This window comes from Lemur catta, chromosome 8 (assembly GCF_020740605.2).
Source record: "Lemur catta isolate mLemCat1 chromosome 8, mLemCat1.pri, whole genome shotgun sequence".
NCBI lineage: Eukaryota > Metazoa > Chordata > Mammalia > Primates > Lemuridae > Lemur > Lemur catta.
This window is the reverse complement of record NC_059135.1, coordinates 100,126,848-100,150,455: the sequence shown is the minus strand read 5'-3', so window position 1 is coordinate 100,150,455 and position 23,608 is coordinate 100,126,848. Positions and strand designations below refer to the sequence as shown.

At 36.8% G+C, this 23,608-nt stretch overlaps 1 protein-coding gene across 5 annotated transcripts in view; it reads left to right on the top strand.

Annotated features, from left to right (window-relative positions):
• Positions 1-23,608, top strand: part of WDR33 (WD repeat domain 33) — a 98,967-nt gene that overhangs the window by 25,166 nt on the left and 50,193 nt on the right. For 4 of the 5 annotated variants that reach the window (XM_045558844.1, XM_045558847.1, XM_045558848.1 and 1 more), the window contains exons 2-7: positions 9,411-9,637; positions 11,812-11,880; positions 12,560-12,664; positions 15,222-15,317; positions 15,506-15,657; positions 17,357-17,454. In XM_045558844.1, the coding sequence (XP_045414800.1) occupies positions 9,434-9,637; positions 11,812-11,880; positions 12,560-12,664; positions 15,222-15,317; positions 15,506-15,657; positions 17,357-17,454 (724 nt within the window). In that variant the 5' untranslated portion in view covers positions 9,411-9,433. Of the gene's footprint in view, positions 1-3,079; positions 3,269-9,410; positions 9,638-11,811; positions 11,881-12,559; positions 12,665-15,221; positions 15,318-15,505; positions 15,658-17,356; positions 17,455-23,608 lie in introns of all 5 variants that reach the window. The other variant, XM_045558846.1, reaches the window with a different exon arrangement.

Genomic DNA, 23,608 nt, shown 5'->3' with positions numbered 1-23,608 from the left:
GCTCAAGCCATCCTCCTGCCTCAGCCTCCTGAGTAGCTGGGTCTACAGGTGTGCACTACCACACATGGCTAATTTTTACTATTTTTAGTAGAGATGGGGTCTGCTCTTGCTCAGGCTGGTCTTGAACTCCTGACCTGACCTCAAGCAATCCTCCCGCCTTGGCCTCCCAAAGTGCTAGGATTACAGCTGTGAGCCACTGCAAATAGCCAACTTTTTAATGGAAATTTTTATAGAGATAATTGTAGATTGACATGCATTTCTAAGAAGTAACATAGAGAAGCCAGGCACAGTGGCTCATGCCTGTTAATCCCAGCTACTTGGGAGGCTGAGGTGGGAGGATCACTTGAGGGCAGGAGTTTGAGAACAGCCTGGGCAACATAGCAAGACCCCGTGTCAAAAAGAATAACACAGAAATTATTTATTTATTTATTTTTTTTCCTGAGGCAGTCTTACTCTGTCACCTGGGCTACAGTGCTGTGGCATCAGCCTAGCTCACAGCAACCTCAAACTCCTGGACTTAAGCAATCCTCCTGCCTCAGCCTCCTGAGGAGCTGGGACTACAGGTGTGTACTACCACCCCCGGCTAGTGTTGTTTTTTTGTTTTTGTTTTTTTTTTTTTTCTATTTTTAGTAGAGATGGGGTCTCGCTCTTGCTCAGGCTGGTCTTGAACTCCTGAGCTCAAGCGATCCTCCTGCCTCGACCTCTTAGAGTGCTAGGATTACAGGCAGGAGCCACCATGCCCAGTCCACAGAGATCCATAATAGAGAGAGATTATGTGTACCCAACCAGTTTCTCCCAATGGTAACAACTTGTAAAACTATAGTACGATGTCACAAGCAGAGCTTTTTGTTTTTTTGGGACAGAGTCTCTCTCTGTTGCTTGGGGTAGAGTGCAGTGGCATCATCATGGCTCACTGCAGCCTCAAACTCCTGGGCTTTAGTGATCCTCCTGCTTCAGCTCCCGAGTAGCTGGGACTACAGGCATGTGCTACCACGTCTGGCTAATTTTTTCTATATTTTGTAAGGACAGAGTCTAGCTCTTGCTCAGGCTTATCTCACATTTCTGACCTCAAGCAGCCTTCCCACCTTGACCTCTCAGAGTGCTAGGATTGCAGGCGGGAGCCACCGCTCCCAGCCTACAAACAGTATTGACAATGATATGATCTGCAGATCTTATTTAGATTTCCTCTAGTTTTACTTGTACTTATATTTGTGTATGTGTGTATGCATAGTTCTTTGCAATTTTATTGTATGTGTATTTTTGTGTATGCATTGTCATAGTCAAGATATGTAATAGTTCATTACTACAAGGATTCCTCTTTTATAACCACACCCTGTACCCCATCCCTAACTCTTGGCAGCTGCTAATCTGTTCTCTATTTCTATCATTTTGGCATTTCAAGAATGGCATATAAATGGAAACATATAATATGTAACCTTTTGGATATGTGTATCCACAGTCAAGGTAGAGAAGCATTTGAACTTTAAAAACGACTTATTTAAACAGTTTCTTTGTTTATTCCTTAAAAGACTCAATGATCTCCGTGTAATTTCTCCTGATTTGTTTAGATTCATATTAATTAAATACTGGGCAATGAAGAGAAAGAGCAGGTTGATCGTTTTGTTACTGGCTCAGTCTACTGCTCATGTAGATCCCCTCAAATTTTGGTGACATATTAGGTATCAAATTTCTTTTAGTACCCTAAAAGTCCTAGTGGACTGGAGATAGATAATCTAAAACAGGTTTCCAGGCTGAAGTTCTGACGCTGGGGTCCAGGAGTGTTAATGGAGGTAGGAATCTTAAAACATTTTATTATTTTAAAAAGCTCCACAGTAATTGTACCTGCTATCCTAGCTAGTTAATGCATCATTAATTTGCTTTTGGTTAGAATTCTGTTATCTCAGTTTGGGAAAACAAGTTTTCTTGTTTTGATCAATAGCTCTGCTCTGATTAGTGGTTGACGTGGTGTAGGGATTGTTGGATTTGATAATTGGACCAAATTCTGGCTCTCCAGCTACTGGGGCTAGGTACCATACCCATTCTGGACAGTAGCTATGTATGACCTTCTTTGGCTATGGATATATAGTGGCAGCAGACATTAAGTGATCATAAGCAGAAGATCACAGGAAGGAAACACCGCGTGGTTTGTTAACATTAAACCCTTGGCTTTCACTTGATAAATTCCTAGGAAGAAAATTAATATTGTGACCCAGTATGTGCACATACACAACAGAAACAGAAGTTGCACAAAAATAGTTCTTTCAAATGTGCGATTCAGTTGTAGATTCTATTTTTTTATGCCGCTTGTCAGCCACGGTGATTTTAGGAACCACCAATAGGATGTAATTTCTGGTTTAAAGAAAAAACACTACTTTAGGCCCATTCGTGATGCTTCACATTGTAGGGTTTTTTGTTTTTTTTTAAATGCTAGAGCCTCAATCTGCCTTCCTGAATCTTACTTTAAAGCTCTTTTTACTCAAGTGTATGAAGCACTTAGGAAATTAATTTTGTATCGAATTTGTGAAATTAGTTGAGTTTTAGCTAGGTCGTTTTCCTGTAAGAAATACACCTTTTTTCTGTGTTTAATTGGAGATCTGCTGTGGTAAGATTTTTCTAATGATGGAGTCAGAATGGTTTGGTTGGAGAAAAGATTATTTTGGATTATGTTTGGTTGGGGAAAACATTATGTTGGCCATGGTATGCTGAGTGAAAGAGAGAGATCTGTATTTATTTTCCTCAAGTGTCTTCTTCACCCCACCCTGAATTTAAGCTTCTTAAGGCTGATTTGTGCTGTAAGCTTTCTGTGCTGTATCTGTACTGCCTGTAATAGTGCCTGGCATGCAGCGTAGCGGGGTCTCAGTGTAGTAGATTCTCACATGGCTCTCTTTTCGAGCTCTTCTGTACTGAAAAAGTCTCAGATTTGAGAACAGAATGTGTATCTGTCTGTTTGTGTCTTTCTGTTTGTCTTCATTGCCTGGCAAATAGCCAGGGCTCACTGATTAGTTCTTTAAATAAATTGTGTTTCATCTTATACTTCCCCATGCCGAGGGGCTTTTTCAACTTTTTTTTTTCTTTTTAGAGACAGGGTCTTGCAATGTTGCCCAGGCTGGAATACAGTGGGTTTTCACAGGCGCACACTGCATATTTCATAGTGCACTACAGCCTCGAACTCCTGGGCTCAAGCATTCCTCCTGCCTCAGCCTCCTCAATAGCTGGGACTACAGGTGTGCGCCACCATGCCCGGCTCTTTCAGCTGTTTTGACAATTTGTAAGTGTGTGTGTATTAATGGCTAGTAACTAATAATTGCCTTGGTGGTTTTGGTGGTGCCTGTTCATATCCTGTATCAATCTTTCCATATAATTTTCACTTTAAATATTATCTTTCTCTTGAATTCCTTTCTGTTCATTCTACTATCATTGTTCCCAGTTTTTGAGGTTTTGTTAGCCCTTGCTCTAACAAGTTTTTATTATTTTAATTAGAGGTTTAGAGTCTATAAATAAGTTATTGTTTAGCATAGTTCTAAAATACGAAATTTGTATTTATGTTTTTTTATTCACTTTTAACTTTTATCTTTAACTATATAATTTTGGTAGTATGTGACTAAGATTATAAAAAGTTATTTTGTGGTTAGTTGGGACAAGAAGTAGCATTATGATGCTGGGATGTACTTGTACACAGACATTGGTGAACTAAGTTTGGATGTTCAGTTTCATTCAGTAGACTGGTCACTAGATTGGCTAAAGGAATACAATATTTCATGCAAAATATTATCTTCAAGCAAAAAGAATCCTTGAGGTTATCCACATTAACCTCATTTTACAGGTTGAGAAAACGTGTAGAGAAGTTGACTGGCTTGCCTAATTTTGGTGGGTAGTTGAAAGGTGGAAGGCTAAGAATATGCTGTAAACTTTTGTGTATCCAGGAGTCTTTACATTTGCTAACAATAGAGGTGGGGACCAAGCACCACAAAGCCTGAAAACTATTGTTCTATGAAATTAGGAATGGAATCTGCCATGGGATTAGAGTAAAAAAAGAAAAGCATTTAGGAATGAATATTTAGTGAATCAGAGCAATATGCTGTACTTGATGCAGCATAGAAGGTAAAGTAGGCACTTGATAAAATTGTGCTGATTGTTTGAAACATTGAAGGTTTGTGTGGGAGAAAGGCATGAATTCAGTGATTTAGGTGGATTTTTGTCTCAGCAATTTGGTTCTGTTGTATGTATCGAATAACCATAGGCAAATTATTTGCCCATTCTCTACCTCAGTTTTTCTCTCTCTCTCTTTTTCTTTTTTCTTTTTTTTTTTTTAAGAAAAAGAGATAGGATCTTGCTTTGTTGCCCAGGCTGAAGTACAGTGGTGCAGTCATAGTTCACTGCAGCCTTCTAGGTTCAAGAGATCCTTGTGCCTTAGCCTCTAGAGTAACTGGGACTACAGGTATGTGCCCCTGTGCCCAGATAATTAAAAAAAAATTTTTTTCATAGAGACAAGGTCTCGCTATGTTGTCCAGATTAGTCTCAAGCACCTGGGCTCAAGCGATCCTCCCGCCTTGGCCTTCCAAAGTGCTGGGATTACTGGCATGAACCACAGGCCAGTTTCTCTCTCCTGCCCCTCTCCCTTCTCAACCCCTCTATCTTCCTCCCTGTCCCTCCACTCCAGATATGAGGTGAATATGTTTTGGGGACAAACCTAACTTCTAGTTTAAGTTGTGGTGTTTTACTAATATACTTCAAGTAAATACTGTAGTGAGTACAAATCACAGTAATTATTGCCATGAAGGATGAAACTCTTATTTTTTTTCTCTGCATTTGGTTATAAATCTAAATCCTTGAAGATTAGTCTTGAGTGAAGCCCGAAGTATAGTTCTAATGACTTTTGAGGGATGGTTTTTCCTATCTGGGTCACTGATTTTTCAATCTCACGTGACAAGTTTTCTCATATTAGAGAAAGCTGTTATGTCATTATTGCTGAAAGCTGCTGGCAACCCACGTTGAAGGAGAATTAGGAGGTCCAGGTACTTTGCCCTTACTCTGCCACTCTACTGGTTGTCTTGGGCTGCCATAACAAAGTTCCACAGACTAGGGGACTTAAACAATAGAAATGGATTTTCTCACATTTCTGGAGGGCAAGAACCTGAAATGAAGGTATGAACAGGGTTGATTCCTGGTGAGGCCTCTTTCCTTAGCTTACAGGTAGCTGTCTTCTTTCTGTGTCCTCGTATGGTCATCTCTGTCTGTGTTGTCTGTGCCCTGATCTCTTCTTTAAAAAGTACCAATCAGATTGTGTTAGGGCCCTAAATCCAAATACAGTCATGTTCTGAGGTACTAGAGATTAGGACTTCAGCATATGAATTTTGGGGGGGGGGGGGCGGACACAATTCAGTCCCTAACAGCCACCAAGGGGCTCTGTTGTGACTTTGGCCAAGTAATTTAATGGTTTGCAGGATGTGAAGCTGCAGTTTGAAAGGTATATATATGTGAAGTCTGGTCACTGTATTGTGAGGAGGTTTGTTTTTGGTTTATTTTAGTCCTGGTTGTTGATTTGAAATATAATTATTTTTATTCATGCTTGACCTTTATTTCTGGAACACAGGTTGTACTTGACCGACCATTCATGGAAAAGTTTTTTTTTTTTTTTTTTTTTGAGACAGAGTCTCACTTTGTTGCCCGGGCTAGAGTGAGTGCCGTGGCGTCAGCCTACTCACAGCAACCTCAAACTCCTGGGCTCAAGCGATCCTCCTGCCTCAGGCTCCCGAGTAGGTGGGACTACAGGCATGCGCCACCATGCCCAGCCAATCCCTTCTATATATATTTTTAGTTGTCCAGCTAATTTTTATTTCTATTTTTTTAGTAGGGACGGGGTCTCGCTCAGGCTGGTCTCGAACTCCTGACCTCGAGCGATCCACTCGCCTCGGCCTCCCAGAGGGCTAGGATTACAGGCGTGAGCCACCGCGCCCAGCCATTCATGGAAAAGTTAAAGGCTTTTTTTTAAAAACAAGTTTTACTCAACAGATCTGTAAATGGGATAATATTTTTTCCTTGTCCTCTATAACGTCTTAAATGAAGGATTAATACTTTTTTCTATCTCTAACATATACATTATTCAAAAGAGTCTTAGTAACGACTGTTTTGCATTTGACTTCAGGCATTTTCCTCATATTTGTACAGTAGATCCTTGATATGGCTGTAGTTAGTGCTTTGTATCCATGTACCCACCACCCAGCTTCAACAACCATCAACTTTGTTGTTTCATCTGTTGTCCACTTAAAAATTTTTCCCATTGCAATATACTGTTTCATTTTTTTAATTGACATAAAATTCATGTAACAGAAAATTCATTGTTTTAACCATTTTAAACTGTACAATTCAGTGGCATTTAGTATATTTGCAGTGTTTCACAGCCACGACTTCTAGTTCCAAAATATTATCCCAGAAGGAAGCCCCATTCCCGTTAAGCACTTACTCTCCTTTCCTGTCATTTCCCAGGCCCTCACAACCACTTATCTCTTAGCTTTCTGTCTCTGTGTATTAGCATATTCTGGATTTTTCATACAAATGGAATCATACAACATGTGACTTTTTGAGGCTGACTTCTTTCACTTAGCATGTTTTTGGTATTCATCCATATTGTAGTTTGTATCAATACTTTATTCCTTTTTTGGCTGAATAATATTTAAGCACCTTTTGATGTGTAAAAATCTTTATTATTCTCATTTGATGTCAGTAGTGTTAGAAACTATCGCCTGTAGTCTCAGCTACTTGGGAGGATCGCTTGAGCCCAGGAGTTTGAGGCTGCAGTGGGCTATGGTTGAGCCACTCACTGTACTACTGCCTAGGTGACAGAGTGAGACCACGCTACTAAAAAAAAAAAAAAAAAATTAGAATAATTTTATTCTGATAAAAGTATACGTTTGATGATTTTAAAGTGAAAAAAATAATAATTTAAAACTATGCTTTTGAAAACTGTATCCTTTTAGAATTAGTGGCCTAGACATCTGAATTGAAGCTGTTAATTGAAATCTGGATACTGAAGCTTACTGGATTCATGGGATAGCTGAGTAAACAGATTTCTCCACCAGCTTCATTGAGTCAATTGCTTAGTGCTTTTTGTACATTCTAATTCACATTCAGTTCTAAGAAACAGAATGTTTCTCATCTCATTACAAATTAACATTAGTTAGGGACCTTCTGGAATTGCTCCAGAAGGGTGGAAATAATATATGTTAAATGCATTTTTTTTATTTTTGAGACAGAGTCTCACCCTGTTGCCCGGGCTAGAGTGAGTGCTGTGGCGTCAGCCTAGCTCACAGCAACCTCAAACTCCTGGGCTTAAGCGATCCTACTGCCTCAGCCTCCCCAGTAGCTGAGACTACAGGCATGTGCCACCATACCCGGCTAATTTTTTCTATATATATATTTTTTAGTTGGCCATATAATTTCTTTCTATTTTTAGTAGAGACGGGGGTCTCGCTCTTGTTGAGGCTGGTCTCGAACTCTTGGCCTCGAGCAATCCACCCGCCTCGGCCTCCCAGAGTGCTAGGATTACAGGCGTGAGCCACTGTGCCCGGCCTGTTAAATGCATATTTTACTGTATTATTTGTTTTTGGTGTGTATAGGTCAGGATTTCTTTTCCCTCCACCCACCCATCTCCTCGTTACTGTTATTATTATAGCATTATTATTATTATTTAATGGTTTCAGGAGGGGCCAGACTGACAAGGATGAAATAGTACTAAGAATATTTTCGTTCAAAGGAAATCAATTTTTTCAGGCCCTTTATTTAGTGTCCTAAGAGTGAGATAAGGCAAATTTAAGCATACAGAAAAATGATGGAGATTACAGTCTTTCCTTCTTTTGAAATAAAAGTAACTGTGGAAATGCTTCTAACTTCTGTCCTTTGTGTGCTTTTAATGGTCTGATTTTTTTAGTCTATTTATATATACATATATTTAAAAATGAAGGGGGTAGGAGGTTGTGAGGAGAGGTGTTTAGTTGCCCTGTTTTTTTTGTTGTTGTTGTTGTTGAGACAGTCTCACTCTGTCGCCCTTGGTGGAGTGCAGTGGCATCATTGGTGGCATCATTGTAGCTCACTGCAACTTCCAATTCCTGGGCTCTAAGTGATCCTTGATCCTTCTGCCTCAGCCTCCCCAGCAGCTGGGACTACAGGCAACGCCCAGCTGGGTTTTTTTTTTTTTCTTCTTCTTTTTGGTAGAGATGGGGTCTCACTCTTGCTCAGGCTAGTCTCGAACTGCTCAGCTCAACTAGTCCGCCTGCCTCGGCCTCCCAGAGTGCTAGGATTACGGGCGTGAGCCTCTGCGCCTGGCCTGATTTTTAACATATGCTTAAAATTTATTTTAAAATCATTCATATTTGTATTATTAGCACATAAGATTAAGTGTAGAACATTGAAGTTGAAAAACTGTAGGGTCTTAACATTTTTGTGTTCAGATAATAGTTTAATGTTGCTTTTATACATAAATAAATACACATACAATAAGTTTATGTGTTGGTTGCTTTATTGCCAAACTTAGATATATGTACTTCTTGCGTTCATTATAAATATGAAATGGGGTAGTTTATTTCACTTTCTGCACTATTCCTAGGAAGTTCAAAAGGACAAAAGTCAGGTTTTAAAACTTTCAGTGAATCTTGTATAAAATAGGGTAAGATAAACTTAAAAACTTGTTTTACTATCCAGCCTCTAAATGAAATTTTAATTTAAAAAATGTGAACAGTTTCCAATGATTCTACCTTTTCTTCCCTAAACATGCACACATACACACCCACTCACACCCCCCACCTCCAAGCTATTATAAATTGTTCTTTGTTTCTTCCTTCAGGCTGAATCTTACAACAAACGCCTATTAGCACTTATTCTGCGAATTAGTCTTTTTTAAGTATATAACTGGTTTCTGCCATTAATCTATATACATACAGTCATATGCCACATAATGACATTTCTGTTAATGTCAGACCGTATATATGATGGTGGTCCTATAAGATTATAATATCATATTTTTACTGTACCTTTTCTATGTTTACATAGAGAAATACTTAACCATTGTGTTCAGTATTCAGTATAGTAACATGCTGTACAAGTTTGTAGTGTAGGGGCAATAAGCTATACCATACAGCATAGGTGTGTAGTAGACTATACCATCTAGGTTTCTATAAGTACATTCTGTGATGTTTATACAATGAAATTGCCTAACAATGCATTTCTCAGAATGTATCCCTGTCACTAAGCAAGTCATGGCTGCTAATTCATTTTGTAAGTAGATGTATCATTTCTAGCTTTCAATCTATCTACTTACAAAATGTTAGAAAAGGGAAGAAAAGTGTAAAAAGTGTTCATTTAAAAATGTTTTTAGTGCTGATATTTGTAATGATAATATTTTTTATTTATCCTAGTGTCCTAGAAGGAAAACATCACCATGGCTACAGAAATTGGTTCTCCTCCTCGTTTTTTCCATATGCCAAGGTTTCAACACCAGGCACCTCGACAGCTGTTTTATAAGCGACCTGATTTTGCACAGCAGCAAGCAATGCAACAGCTTACTTTTGATGGAAAACGAATGAGAAAAGCTGTAAACCGGAAAACCATAGACTACAATCCGTCTGTAATTAAGTATTTGGAGGTAAGTCCAATTAATGTTCTTCAGATGATCAAACTTCCGTTATTTAAAAAGAAGAAAGGTTTCTAAATGTAGGGTAATAAGTATACCTGTGTTTCTTGAATTAGTGGGATGAAGTGGAATTTCAAATGAGGGCATTTAAGGAAGACCTTAAACCACCAGTACTTTTTTTTACTCTGTGCATCTTCTAAAAAGTTATTAACATAAGGCTCCATTTTAGAAATAGGATTTGTTCTAAAGGTTCACAGCAAATTAGAAGAGAGTACTTTAATGGCTAGGCCAACCTTAAAACACTTACTAAACCCACAGTGTATATGAAATAACAAGAGACTACCAACATAGGAATATTTCTGTGAGAAACATACATTTAGAATCAAAACTTTGGGTGTCAGAGACACTGGCATGGTGAATATGGATTCTCCCACTTCCAAGCCCTGGTGATAGGTAGCGCTTATGATCAGGAAGAGGGCTCTACTTGAGGGTTGAGCACCTACTACAGTCCCATAGGGTGAAAGCAATGCTGAGATGCTAAGTAAAGGCAGGGTAGGGGTCTGTTGCAAGTCTTCCCCTTTTGAGCTCGTTCTTTCTTTCCTTCTCTTCCCTTTCTTCTCCCCTTCCCCTCCCCTCCCCTCCCCTCTCCTCCCCTCCCCTCCCCTCCCCTCCCCTCCCCTCCCCTCCCCTCCCCTCCCCTCCCCTCCCCTCCCCTCCCCTCCCCTCCCCTCCCCTCCCCTCCCCTCTCCTCTCCTCTCCTCCCCTCCCCTCCCCTCCCCTCCCCTCCCCTCCCCTCCCCTCCCCTCTCCTCTCCCTTTTCCTTTCCTTTCCTTTCCTTTTTCCTTTCCTTTCTCTCTCTCTCTCTTTCTTTCTTTCTTTCTTTCTTTCTTTCTTTTCTTTCTTTCTTTATTTTTTAGATAGAGTCTACCTCTGTCACCTGGGCTAGAGTGCCATGGCATCATCATAGCTTACTGCAGCTTCCAACTCCTGGGCTCAAGTGATCCTCCTCCCTCAGCCTCCAGAGTTGCTGGGACTACAGGCATGTGCCATGATGCCTGGCTAATTTTTTCTGTTTTTACTAGAGATGGGGTCTTGCTCTTGTTCAGGCTGGTCTCGAACTCCTGACCTCAAGCATTTCTTCCTCCTCGGCCTCCCAGAGTGCTAGAATTACAGGTGTGAGCCAGGGCATCCAGCCTCTGTCTTTCTTGATGGGATCTTGCTCTGTCCCCCAGGTTGAAGTGCAGTGGCACAATTACAGTTCACTGTTTTTTTGAACTTCTAGGCTCCAGTGATCCTCCCGCCTCAGCCTCTTAAGTAGCTGAGATTACAGGTGTGGGATACCATGCCCAACTAATTTTTCTTATTTTTTGTAGAGATGGGGTCTCCTATGTTGCCTAGGCTGGTCTGGAACTCCTGAGCTCAAATGATCCCCCTTCTTAGCCTCCCAAAGTGCTAGGATAACCTAGGGAATTACCCAATCACAGAGGCTAATTCTTAGGTTAAAACAAGTAAATAAAGAATTTAAGGCTGAGTATGGTGGGTCACACCTATAAATCCATAGTGAGCAACATACTGAGATCCCGTCTTTACAAAAAAAAAAAATTAAAAATTAGCTGGGCATGGTGGTGCATAGCTTTAGTCCCAGCTACTCAGGAGGCTGAGGTGGGAAGATCACTTAAGCCTAGGAATTTGATGTTACACGTTGAGCTGTGATTGTGCCATTGCCCTCCAGCTTGGGCAACAGAGTGAGACCCTCTCTCTAAATTAAAAAAAAAAAGAAAAACCATAAGCAAGATAGGAAAATTGTCTGTCTACTTCCTAGCCTGTTGTAAGTTAACATCAGTCAGCATGTGTTGGGGTGCACAGCATCTTGATTGAGTGGGTGGAGGCTGATGTGAGTAAAATGAGGGAAGTTCTAAGCAACGTCAGTAAGGTAAGAGGGGAAATCTCTTTAAGATACCCACTAATATTTATATTTTAGGGCATAACATTTTTTTCTTTTATTTAATTTTTTGCCCTCTCAACCCAGCTTTTCCTGACTCTGGGAAGAACTGGGAAGAGAGGAGAATAACATTTTTTAATCCTGTTTTCTCCCCATTTAATATAGTTTATATTTTGTTAATAGTTAATTTCAAATTGAGTATAATTAGACCAATTTATTAATTGATCTATTTATTTTTTAACAGAACAGAATATGGCAAAGAGATCAGAGAGACATGCGGGCAATTCAGCCTGATGCAGGTTATTATAATGATGTAAGTATAAGAATTGTCATACTAGTTTAATAAAAACCTTTGTACATGTAACCCTAAATATATGTGACCTCAAGTTAAAAACAGTTTTTAAAAAACATTAAATTTCTTTTCATTTTAATCTTTTTTCTTTCTTTTTATTTTACTTGATTTAGCTGTTAGAATAACTTTCAATAAAAATGATCCTTCTTATATTCTTATAATTAAAATAAAACATCCCTAAAGGGATAATATAACACATCTATATAAACTATGGATTATATTTTCTTTGAATTTAAATTTTCCTTTTCATCTAATCATGGATAAACTTTTGGTGCTTAAAAGAATGTCCAACAAATGGTTGGACTCCCTAAAGTCTTGTAATAGGAAAGTTGGTGTATTGTGAACATGTTTAATTATGTTGGCTTTGAGAAGTAATTAGGGAAATCTGGTACTTAATCTGATAACTTGATTTTATTCTTTGTTTAGTAATAATGGATATTTAACTTACCTGTATTTCACTTTTTCTTCTTCATTTAATTAATATAGACTAATTGTAGTCCATTATAATAGATCTTTTTGAAAGTCTTGTGTAGTCCCAAATTTACCTTTAAATGTTGAAGTGATATTACCTTGCCATGTCCCAGGTTTCTGCTCTGTGTGTAATCAGATGCTGTAAGAACCCAATTTTGTTTTTTTATAGCTGGTCCCACCTATAGGAATGTTGAATAATCCTATGAATGCGGTAACAACAAAATTTGTTCGGACATCAACAAATAAAGTAAAGTGTCCCGTATTTGTTGTTAGGGTAAGTATTCTGTTGTTGTGAGAAAATTAGTCCTGAGCTAGTTAGTCTGCAAATATATTTGATAGAATAAAGAAAAATTAAACATTATTTTAAATGTATATCTGCAATAATTAGTTTATTACTAGTAATTTTATTTTGGAATACTCATCTACTAAATGTCTTATTTAATACATTTAGTAAGATACTACTTTTGGGTGGTTTTTGTTAATTTTGCCTCCATAGAATTCTTTCTGAATCATAGATACACATTAATGCAGGTCTTGGACTTGCCCTTGAATGGGAACACTTGTTACTGTTTAGAAAGTAGCACTGGCCACATGTGGTGCCTCACGCCTGTAATCCTAGCACTTTGGGAGGCCAGCATGGGAGGATCGCTTGAGCCCAGGAGTTTGAGGTTGCAGGAGTGTGATGATGCCGTTGCACTCTAGCCTGGGCAACAGAGCAAGACCCTGTCTCCAAAAAAAAAAAAAGGCAGCATCCCAAAGTGAATGAAAAGTTCTTAGGTGTGTTACTAGGAAGGAAAATACCTGAGGAAAGCTGAAGAACTATGTTGTACCATAATTGTCAGCTCTATGAAGGTATATAGTAGGCATTTCATACATTTTCACTGAGATTTTAAAAATAAAAATTTTTAATAAATAGAACATTCACATGTTTTAAAAATTTAAAATTTGAAGGGATTTACGATAAAAAAAATCTTCCCATCTCTGTTTCCTAGATATCCAGTTAATATTCCCATAGATGCTATTGTAATCATTTTCTTTGTGTTTTTATTATTCCAATTCCTGAGGATGCAGTTGTTGGTTAATAGCATCCAGAGGTGTAGGATGGTTTAATAGTCAAAAGTTGAGCAAATAACAATTGAAAAAAATGGAGACAGAGTAAAGGCAATCATGGTAAACATTAGTGGCACATTAGCAAAATAAACAGGTCTTCTGATACTAGAAGGTTGTGATAGACAACAGGGAGAACTGAGAAGGGCTGGGAGAAAGAGATGGCAGCCTGAGGTCCTTAGAAGTCGTAGTTAGTCTTAGGCCTCCTATTTGCCCCACAGGCTTTAAACAGTAGAAACATCAGTAAAGAAACACTGTCGTGTAAGTAGAGCCAACCAGTATGTAGTATAATTTTTCTAATCAGGGAATTTGGAAAAGGATGTAATGCACAGCTAATTTAATATCCTCTTAGCATAACACAGAAAACCTTTTTGAAATGAATAAAATCCGAACATATGGTATTTTATTAGGTGGGTAAATTTTCTCATTTGGGGATCAAGCTGTAATTTTTCTTAGGAAAAATTTGCACATGATAGAGGCATAGTCCAGATGAAAGGGTATTGAATAAACTGTGGGTTCTTTGTTGATAGTTGGTCGCTTTCATTGTTAACTGGGTTGGGATCCCTAGTAAATAGCAGAAACTAGGAAAGCAGGAGGCTTTTATTTGTAGCAGTGAAAATCATGACCTATGGGTAAGCAATGAAAAGCCAAATTGTCACGTATATTTATGTAATTTACCAGTAGTCTTCATGTTATATACCTCATCCTACTGTTCCTATAAGCACACTTGTATTTTTCAACTTTGTCAGAGTTTTTATTTTGGAAAGTAGGATTGTTGTATTGGCATTTTGTGTATTTACATCTTCTAAGGAAAATGAGTTGTGTGTTCCATCATAGAAACTTGAAAATAAAAAATAAGAAAAAATATGTTGTGTTTTGTATTGACCAGCACATGATGTCACAGATTTCTTCAGTATGCAAATTGTGACATTAAAATATTGATGTAAAAAATTATTTTAAATGCAAAAAAGAGTTTTAAGTGCAAAATAAAATTATCACTGTGGTGATTCCCCCAAAATACTGTATCTATTGTGTATTAATAAAATTAAAATTTTAAAAATCTGTGTAATGTTAATTAGTCATGGCTGTGTTGTATTATGTTTTTTTGAAAGTAGATCAATATAAAACTTGTCACTCCTTGGTACTTTGAATGGAGGAGAGCTTACAATGATTTTTAAAGTACATTTAGTTGCAGGAGAGGTTTGATAGCCTCAATGTCCTTAAATTGGTATTGTTACCTTGGTTTTTTTGGTTTGTTTTTGTTTTTTTATAAAACACTGGTAACTTTTCTGTCTGGGTTGTCCACTGGTAGTTGTAAGACACCAATTCTTTCATTGAGTCTTTGAATTTTTCTGGTTACTGACTACCTTATTTATGTTAGTCTACCATGTAGCCTAGGAAAATGAGGTTTTTGCATATTTTGTTTTGACATGCTTTATAGAGTGCGTAGGTGTGTGTACTTATAATGTACTTATTTTTAATTTAGCTAATAAGCCAAAGTGATAGAGCTTTCTTTGCACACAGGAAAAGAATTTAATGATAAGTTATTTTCTGATAAATCCTTGCTTATAAAGCTAAGCTGCACTTAAGTGAAAGTCAGTACTTAATCTTTTATCTGTTAATTTCAGTTTATTTTTATAAATAAAGACTTTCTCAATGTTTTCAAAATTAGTGAAATGGAAATATTTGTGCCCTTGTATAACCTGTCTTTGTTCCTCCCCCAGTGGACTCCAGAAGGAAGACGGTTGGTCACTGGAGCTTCTAGTGGAGAGTTCACCTTGTGGAATGGACTCACTTTCAATTTTGAAACAATATTACAGGTAACAGTAATCATCAGATGGTAGTGTCATCCTGTGGTAGTGTGAAGAACTTGAGATATAGTCACTTCATTGGCATTGTTAAACTTAAAATTGTACAGACCATTACTGTGAGTTAATAATTGCTCCTGTAAGCCTTCCATGTTGTATTCTTTGAAGCAGTATCTTACAAATGTTTTCTGTTTTCACAGGCTCACGACAGCCCAGTGAGGGCCATGACTTGGTCACATAATGACATGTGGATGTTGACAGCAGACCACGGAGGATATGTGAAATATTGGCAGTCGAACATGAACAACGTCAAGATGTTCCAGGCACATAAGGAGGCGATTAGAGAGGCCAGGTTTATACACAATATACCATTTTCTGTAGTCCCTATTGTCATGGTTAAATTATTCTCTAAGTGTATTCTGGGTGCAGAGATGCATGGGCTCTGTCAGATTCTGGGAAACTTTCTGCACCCTATAAACACAATATTTTCCTTTGTTTTCACACATTCACCATTTTGCTGGCACCTTTCTGAAGTAGTGTTATCCCAGTATCAGCCTTTGCAATATGTTAGAGATGTATTGTCTGCCGCATTTTGCACTGGTTTTCTCTTTTTATTTATGGCTAATAATGTGTATACGTTATTCTTTTTTATTATCTACTGTGTAAGATAAGAATATTTCATTCCAAATAAAGAATTCAGTCTTTAATTACATAACTGAATAAAATCTAAAGCCTACAGAAAACATCTTCAGAATTCACACAAAATACAAGAAAAAAAAAAGGCTTAAGTGAAGACCTGGTTGGCTTGGTTATGCTATGACTTCAAAAGGAAAGTATAGAACTAAAAACCCTCGCAGATAACTCTCTGGATGTGGCAAACATTTACGGATTAATGAATGGGTTCTTCAAGCTTTGCAGCTGTAAGCAGACCATTGTCAAGAAGACTCTAGGACTTTTCTTCTGATTCACTGTTGATAACATCAGTTATGTAAATGTATAAGTGGAGTTTAAAATATTTTCAGTGAATTGTACATTTTTACATATCAATCAGATATGTATAGTAAACTGGAAAAAAAAGTTTCAAACACAAGCCTGAAGAATTGCTGCAGCCTCAGAATAAAGCTAAGCAGCATTCTTTAAGGTTGTACCACCCACGTATGGGAGGAGGTTGACATCGTTACAGAAACATCCACCGTAGTCATTGGTTTCTGCTTTCAAAATCTTAACAGAAATTGTTGGATAAACATGCTTCTACTTTATAGACTTTGCCTTAGTGTCATACCCATATATTGAGTTTTCACTGTTGGTCCTTTCTTAGTCATAGGATTCAAAAGTTCAAGGGAGTTCTTAGAGTTAGTTGAGAAATTTGAAGATCTTTCGGTACTGAGAAGATAAACTGGCTCCCTCTTTTGCAGCAGATTCCTTGGCTTTAAACATAAGTCTGAATGTCCCTGTTTTAAAGTCTTCTTCAAAAGGTGCAACATTCATGGAGTTACTTGCCCTAGAAGAAGGTGTGAACGTCTTCCACAGAACTTTTGCATAAATGAGAAGCATTGTATGTACGGCTATTTAGCAACCAGGTTTTTAATAGCTTGCCCACAGTTTTTCAGCTTATCATTTCATGAAGTGTCTGAGGCAGAAGCTGATGCTAATTTTTTTGAGCAGTATTTCTGTGTGATTTAAAAGACTGCAGGAATATTGCAAAAATAGAATCCATTTAGTTTCAACACTTAAATCAACTTATATGTAATTTGCTGATATGATAGAAACTACTACTGAAAGGAGGAGCATGGGTACGTTAGTACTGATAATACACTTGTAAAGGTCTCTGAATATTGATGATTGAAAACTAAGAAGCAACTACTCAGTTGAAGTCTTCTTTTGAGATGCGTGTGTTAGCTGACAACATTCTCTTTAAGGCCTTCTTCACTGGATTCTTCCCTCTCCTGTTTATAATGCAGCACAGTATTTTTATTTTTCCCTGTCTGAGAAGCACAGATAATCTGTTAAATGCTGACTTCTTTCCCCTGCTGTGTGTCTTCATGTAACAGTTTCTCACCCACGGATAATAAATTTGCTACATGCTCTGATGACGGCACTGTTAGAATCTGGGACTTTCTTCGTTGCCATGAGGAAAGAATTCTCCGAGGTACGTGTACTAACAGTACTGATTGGAATATTTAAATAGGGAAGGCATTTGTGGTTAAATCATCACAATACTGCAATACCGGCTTACATCTCCATTAATTTTTTCACATATACACACCATCTCAGGCTCTTCGAAGAAACTCAGACTCTCTCTAGTTTACAATCATTTTGTAGACTTTTACGACTAATATTGTCTTTGAATTTTTTTAGCTATAGGTTGAATACAAGAGCTCTCCCTCCCCCATTACTTGCTTATTTGTGTGTATCTTTTAGGACTGTTTCTTTTCCTATCTTATATCCAGGATACCTTTCCCCAACATATTGACACTGTAATTTTATTTAAATAGCTCACGTTCTCCTAGCAGTGCTTACAATATGAATTAACTGACAACATAGAGGTCTCAAAGCTACACTACTCAGCATTGCTGTTTCTGAAAGCAGCTATTAATAGTTTATCAGTATACCACATTTGTACTACATGGCCCTCTCGCCTACTAAGTTTGGGAGGGATAGCTTGTTTACTTTTACTGATTTCATAATTATAAATAAACCTCTATGAATTTCTTCATTCCACAAAATAAATCCATATTTCCACTTGGATTATTTTAGTTTATTGGACCAGATTATTTGACTTCATAAAGTGGGGCTGTTAAAATATTAACAGGTACATCAATGCCATTTATGTGAATTCAGTGCTATCAGAGTTAAGGAAGTAACCATGTGGTGTATATATATATATATATATATATATATATATATATATATATATATATGCAATACAGATAACACAACAAAAACATTTATGCTTCTAACTAAACCCCATTAGTGTATTATTTACTGGGAAGGTAGTATTCTCAAGTGCTTCATTTGAACCTGTTGACTATACTGTTATAACCATCAGTACATTCTACCCCATACCCTTGATTCCAGTGTGCCACACAAGCAGCATCTTCCTCTGGCACAGAAATGCAGGGTGAAAAAATGGGTGCCATAGATATTGGATGTAAAGAAATTATTATTCACAGATTTCTCCTTATGTTCAAGAGTCAGCAGAGTTAGTTGTCTTGGTTGAATTGTAAGTTTCTTACAGCTTTTCAGAGCTTTATTTGCAGCATATAATGTTGATGCTAGCTAGACAAGAAAGACTCTTGAGATAGTTTAACCCATATTTCAAGCCAGTATATTTGATCACATTTGCATAAACACTCCTGACATTGTATTTTGTTTGGGTTCATCCGTAAGATACCACTGTAGCTAGCATAAGGATAAGGGTTCCTGTCATATTGAAGGAGTATCCTCACTATGAAAGTCATATTTTACAACTTCAGAATGAAGTAGAGTCTTTAAAATCATCTAGTCTGAGTTATTTTATGGATAAGCACCATGATCCAGAGGCTCAAGTGAAATGTTCAAGGTAAAATAGGTTCAGAGCCAGGACAAGAATCTTATCACTTGACTGCTAGCCTAATGCCACACTAATGTTGTATCTTTCCTCACTATTAGTAGATGTCTTAGCTGTTAAACAGAAATAAGTTGAAAAATATTTTCTAGGCTTTGAAAATCCTTAGAAACATAGAGGAAACAAAATTTTTATTTAGTAAAAGTAATTCCAAGGTATCAAAATTATTAATTTTACAGTGGACTGTATACTACCTAAAGTCTGATATAAAATCACTCTGCAGCTTGGATTAAAAAAAGAACAAAATCTGCTATGTGATAACATTTTTCAATCTCATGTTCCAGTGAAGCATTATTTAGTTTTGGTAATGAAGCTGTTGCTAAATAGTGCTTAAGAAGTTTTCCTCTGAAATTTAGAGAGTACGAGAGATACTATCTAGCAGTTAAATGTTTTTAGATTTTCGTCCAGGTGAATTTAGATAAAGTTAAATGGATGTAGAATCATTACCTTTTCTTCTTGTAGCTTAAAAAAAATACACCAGTATCATGTCTATATTAATTAAATGAGAGTTGAGTTTATTTTTTTTATACGAGGGCTCTATTTTAGGTCTTATGGAAATTGCATTCAAACATGCACAAAAGCACGAGGAGCGTCCATGTACTTTTAGGATTTACGTTCTAGTTTATGTCTTATGATTCTTTCTAAAAAATATTCTACTTTCTTTACAGTCATATTTTTTTCTTAGTACCCCAATGAGTGTATGAGACAAATATGAATATATTAAACTCAGTTAATTATTCCACCCAGGCAGTAGTTCTGATAGCAAGTCTGATATAGTAGAAGTGTTAGATTCCAATTATCCACCTTCTGTCATTCCTCACTTTCCTAAATTTTATGTATCTCAGAGATTTCCCATTCTCCACTTGGTGGGTCAGGGGGATGATGTGAAGTTCTTTGAATGAAATTTGGAGTGAGCTTAATTTAGCTCTACTTGGGGAGAGAAAATTGGATCACAAAGTCAACAAACAGGGATAGGATGTTCCAACCTCTCAAATGTGAGTTGCCCTATATTAAGGGTGATGTATTATATAGCTCACATAGACGGTGACTATCAGGCATGTAAGCATACTCCTTTGCATTGTTAGTGTTGTGCATCATGCCATCACTCTGGGGACACTTTAAGTGTTAAGGAAATCCGAGAATATTCTCATTAAGGGGAGTTTTTGATTATACTCCAGTTTTTTATCAAATACTTACCTTTTCTACAACATTGCTAAAAAACAGTCTTGTACTCACAAGCATTTTCAGTGTTACAGTATTCATTACTTCATATAATTCCCTTTTCCAAATTTAGACAGTCTGATTTTCAGAAAGTTCTTCCCTTATATCAGGAATCTGCTGCCTTACAACTTGTCTTGCCTTCTGGAATACCAAAAATTAAGTCTGTACTCTCTTCTACATGGCAACTCATTGAGTATTCAAAGACAACAGTCATGTCTTCTCAATGTAGTCTTTCAGTTTTAAGCCTTCAGGGTCCCTGCGTATAACAGAAGCCATGATACTGTACTTTTGAGTGCAGAATTTACAGTTGGTTTTTAGTGTCATTTTTGAGATTGTTCTTATGCTTCTTGGAGAAGGACAAAGTTACATAAGAGAAAAGTAATCAGTATTTTCTAAGGTTTTTAATGAGCATAGTTCTATTGTGAGATTTGCTTCTCAAAAGGCTCTGTTGGTTGGTTCATAGGTTAGAAAAACAGACATTTGTGAAATTGATTATACTGCAGCATTGAGAAACACTATGTACACGTCCACTCATTACAGAAGCATGTGTTAAGTTGCCATAGTTTGTATGGATTTATTCATTTTTTTCTAATATGAATTATGGCACTCGTTTATTTACTGTTATTAAAAGACCATTATTGATTGACTGATGGATTGATTAAGACAGGGTCTTGCTCCATCTCCCAGGCTAGAGTGCATTGGCATCATTATAGCTCACAGCAACCTCAAACTCCTGGGCTCAAGTGATCCTCCTGCCTAAGCCTCCCAAGTGGCTGGGACTATAGGTGCGTGCGCGTTACCATGCCTGGCTAATTTTTCTATTTTTTGTAGAGATAGGGTCTTGCTTACGCTGATCTTGACCTCCTGGCCTCAAGTGATCCTCCTGCCCCAGCCTCCCAAATTGCTAGGATTTCAGGCATGAGCCACTGCACCTGACCTAAAATAACATTTTAAACACCAGAAGTACTTGAGACTAAGTGAGCCTATAGGTTACTTAGCATTTTACTTCAAGTAAAATAATACCATTAAAATCTATTTAATAAATAATGAGCATATCTCATATGCAAGTTACCTAAGAGAGTTTTTAAAAAGGAATGACCTCTATCCTCATGCTTCTTTAAGTCGGGAACGTAAGATATTTTCACAAACTTTAAAGACTTTTGATAATATTGGAGAAGAGTCATGTGAGTATTAGGAGTATAGCATAGAGGTGAAAGCAAATCACTACTGTCAGGTTGAAAATTCAGAATGAGTAAGAGTAGTGAAATACATTTTAGTGAGAGCCATTATACTCTTAAAAAGAATCCAATTTACAGGTTTCAGCGTGCTTAATTTTGTTTTACCTTCTTGATTTTAATAATAATAATAATAATAGCTGACACATTATACTTACTATGTATCAGCATATTCTGAGTATTTAATCTTCCCATTAACTCTGTGAGAAAAGTACTGATTGTTCCCTATTTTACAAATGAGTAAACCAAGGCACCCAAAGTTAAATAAACCTGTCAAAGGTCATATATATCTCATGTCTTATAAGAGATGGGGTTAGGATTTGAACCCAGGTTGTTTGGCTCTAGAGTTTACGCTATATTAAACTGCATTTTTTTGTTTTAAAGAAAAATGTTGGCACATATTTAACAGTATCTTCCTAAACTGTAATGACAGAATTGTGAAGTAAAGATTTTGGTAGGGAGAAGGGAGTAGAGGTAACTAGTTTAGGTACTGAAGTTCATTTTAACATTCTTTAAAACTTCCCATGTAGGTTATAGGTTTTGAATGTATGATATATTTAACAACAAAAATTTTAAACCACAATGAACGGTTCAGATTGGAGTATAAGGTATATAATAGGTTATAAAAATAGAACATGAACATGAGGAATTATACTAAGACTTAATTTAGGAAGTAAGATTGGTTTTTAGTTTTCTAATATAGCACTTACGGAGATTAAGTAGAACCTGTGCGTACTCACCATACAGCTTAAGAAGAAAAATAGTATTAATACTTTTGATCAGTCTCTGTATGCTTCTTCCTGATTACATATGACTATGGTTTTTACTCGGTAAGATAACCCCTCTCCTCCACAAGGATCTTTTGGTTCAGCATTGTGTTTTGAACTGTGTGAAGACATGTTTACAGTGTCTGAGTGTTCAAGAAAAACTGATGCTTTTTTATTGGAAATAATTGTATGTATTAAAGTAACATTGGTAAACCATGTGTTTTATGATAATGAACGTAATGTATTTCTACAAGGTTTTAACAAAATATTCCTCCAAATTTTGTCTAAAACAAAAAACAAAAATACCTAGATTGCTTTAACATAGCCTCATAGCAGAGTAACTCCTTTCAGACATAGCATGTTTGAATATTAAAAGCACTTCAAGCACATCTCATTTAATCATCCAAACAACTACGTGGACCCATATAGCTGCCTGTTTTCTCTATCTGTAGTTTCTTATTTTGAGGAATTTATTTACAGCTCTTTTCTCTCTGCTATCCTGAAAAGACTGGATTATATAAACTCTTGGTAGGTTCTCTGACATAAATAATAATCTGGGAAAAAGACTTACTATTTAACTTCTAAGGCACATTATTTAAAGAAATTAGTAGAGTCCTAAAATATTCATTTTATATGGTGTGTTCCTATTTTTACAGGAACTGTTTTAAATTTTCGTATTTAAAATATTGTACATAATATGGCAAAAACTTGTTGAAAATAAATCTGTGGCTTTCTTGGGCTGGTGGAGCTGCACACTGCTGCTGTTGTATTCAGTGTTTTAATTAAGAGTCAGGAGCCATTTTCAGACACTCTTGTATATGAAGATCCCAACTTTTTAGTTCTAGATTGTAGTGAGCTGTCATCATGCCAGTGTACTCCAGCCTGGGTGGCAGGGTGAAACCTTGTCCCTTTAAAAAAAAAAAAAATCCCAATTTTTTAACAGTAATAAATCCATTTGATAATGACTAATAATGACTAATAATTTAGGCAGTCGATTTTCAGAAAGAGCCTTTATATCTTTGTGTTTATTAAATATTCTGTAGTTGTCTGCTTCAGTTTATTTTGAGTGAGACTTAGATTTTTATTTGCTGGTGAATTAGTTACCTCTACCCTGTTATATTACAGAGCTTCCCAGCTAATCAAGTCTTTGATAGTTTTTAAAGTTAAAATTCTGAGCTTTGGAAAGATTGATAAAATTAGATAAATATGTAATATGCTTCGGCTTTTTAATTTATAGTAAATCCTTTAATAAAGTGTATGATTTAAGTATGGTATCATAAAATAATGTTTTGTCAATGAGAGAATTAAAGTACCAAAACAAATACTGTTTTTTTCCATAGTCAGTTATTTCCTTTACTCATTTTTATGATATACCAGGAAACCATATCTCAGCAATTTCTAAGAAGCACCTACAGTGCTGTGATCTCTTTAGTTACAAAGAGACCAGAATAAGAATTTCTATTTAAGGGAAGA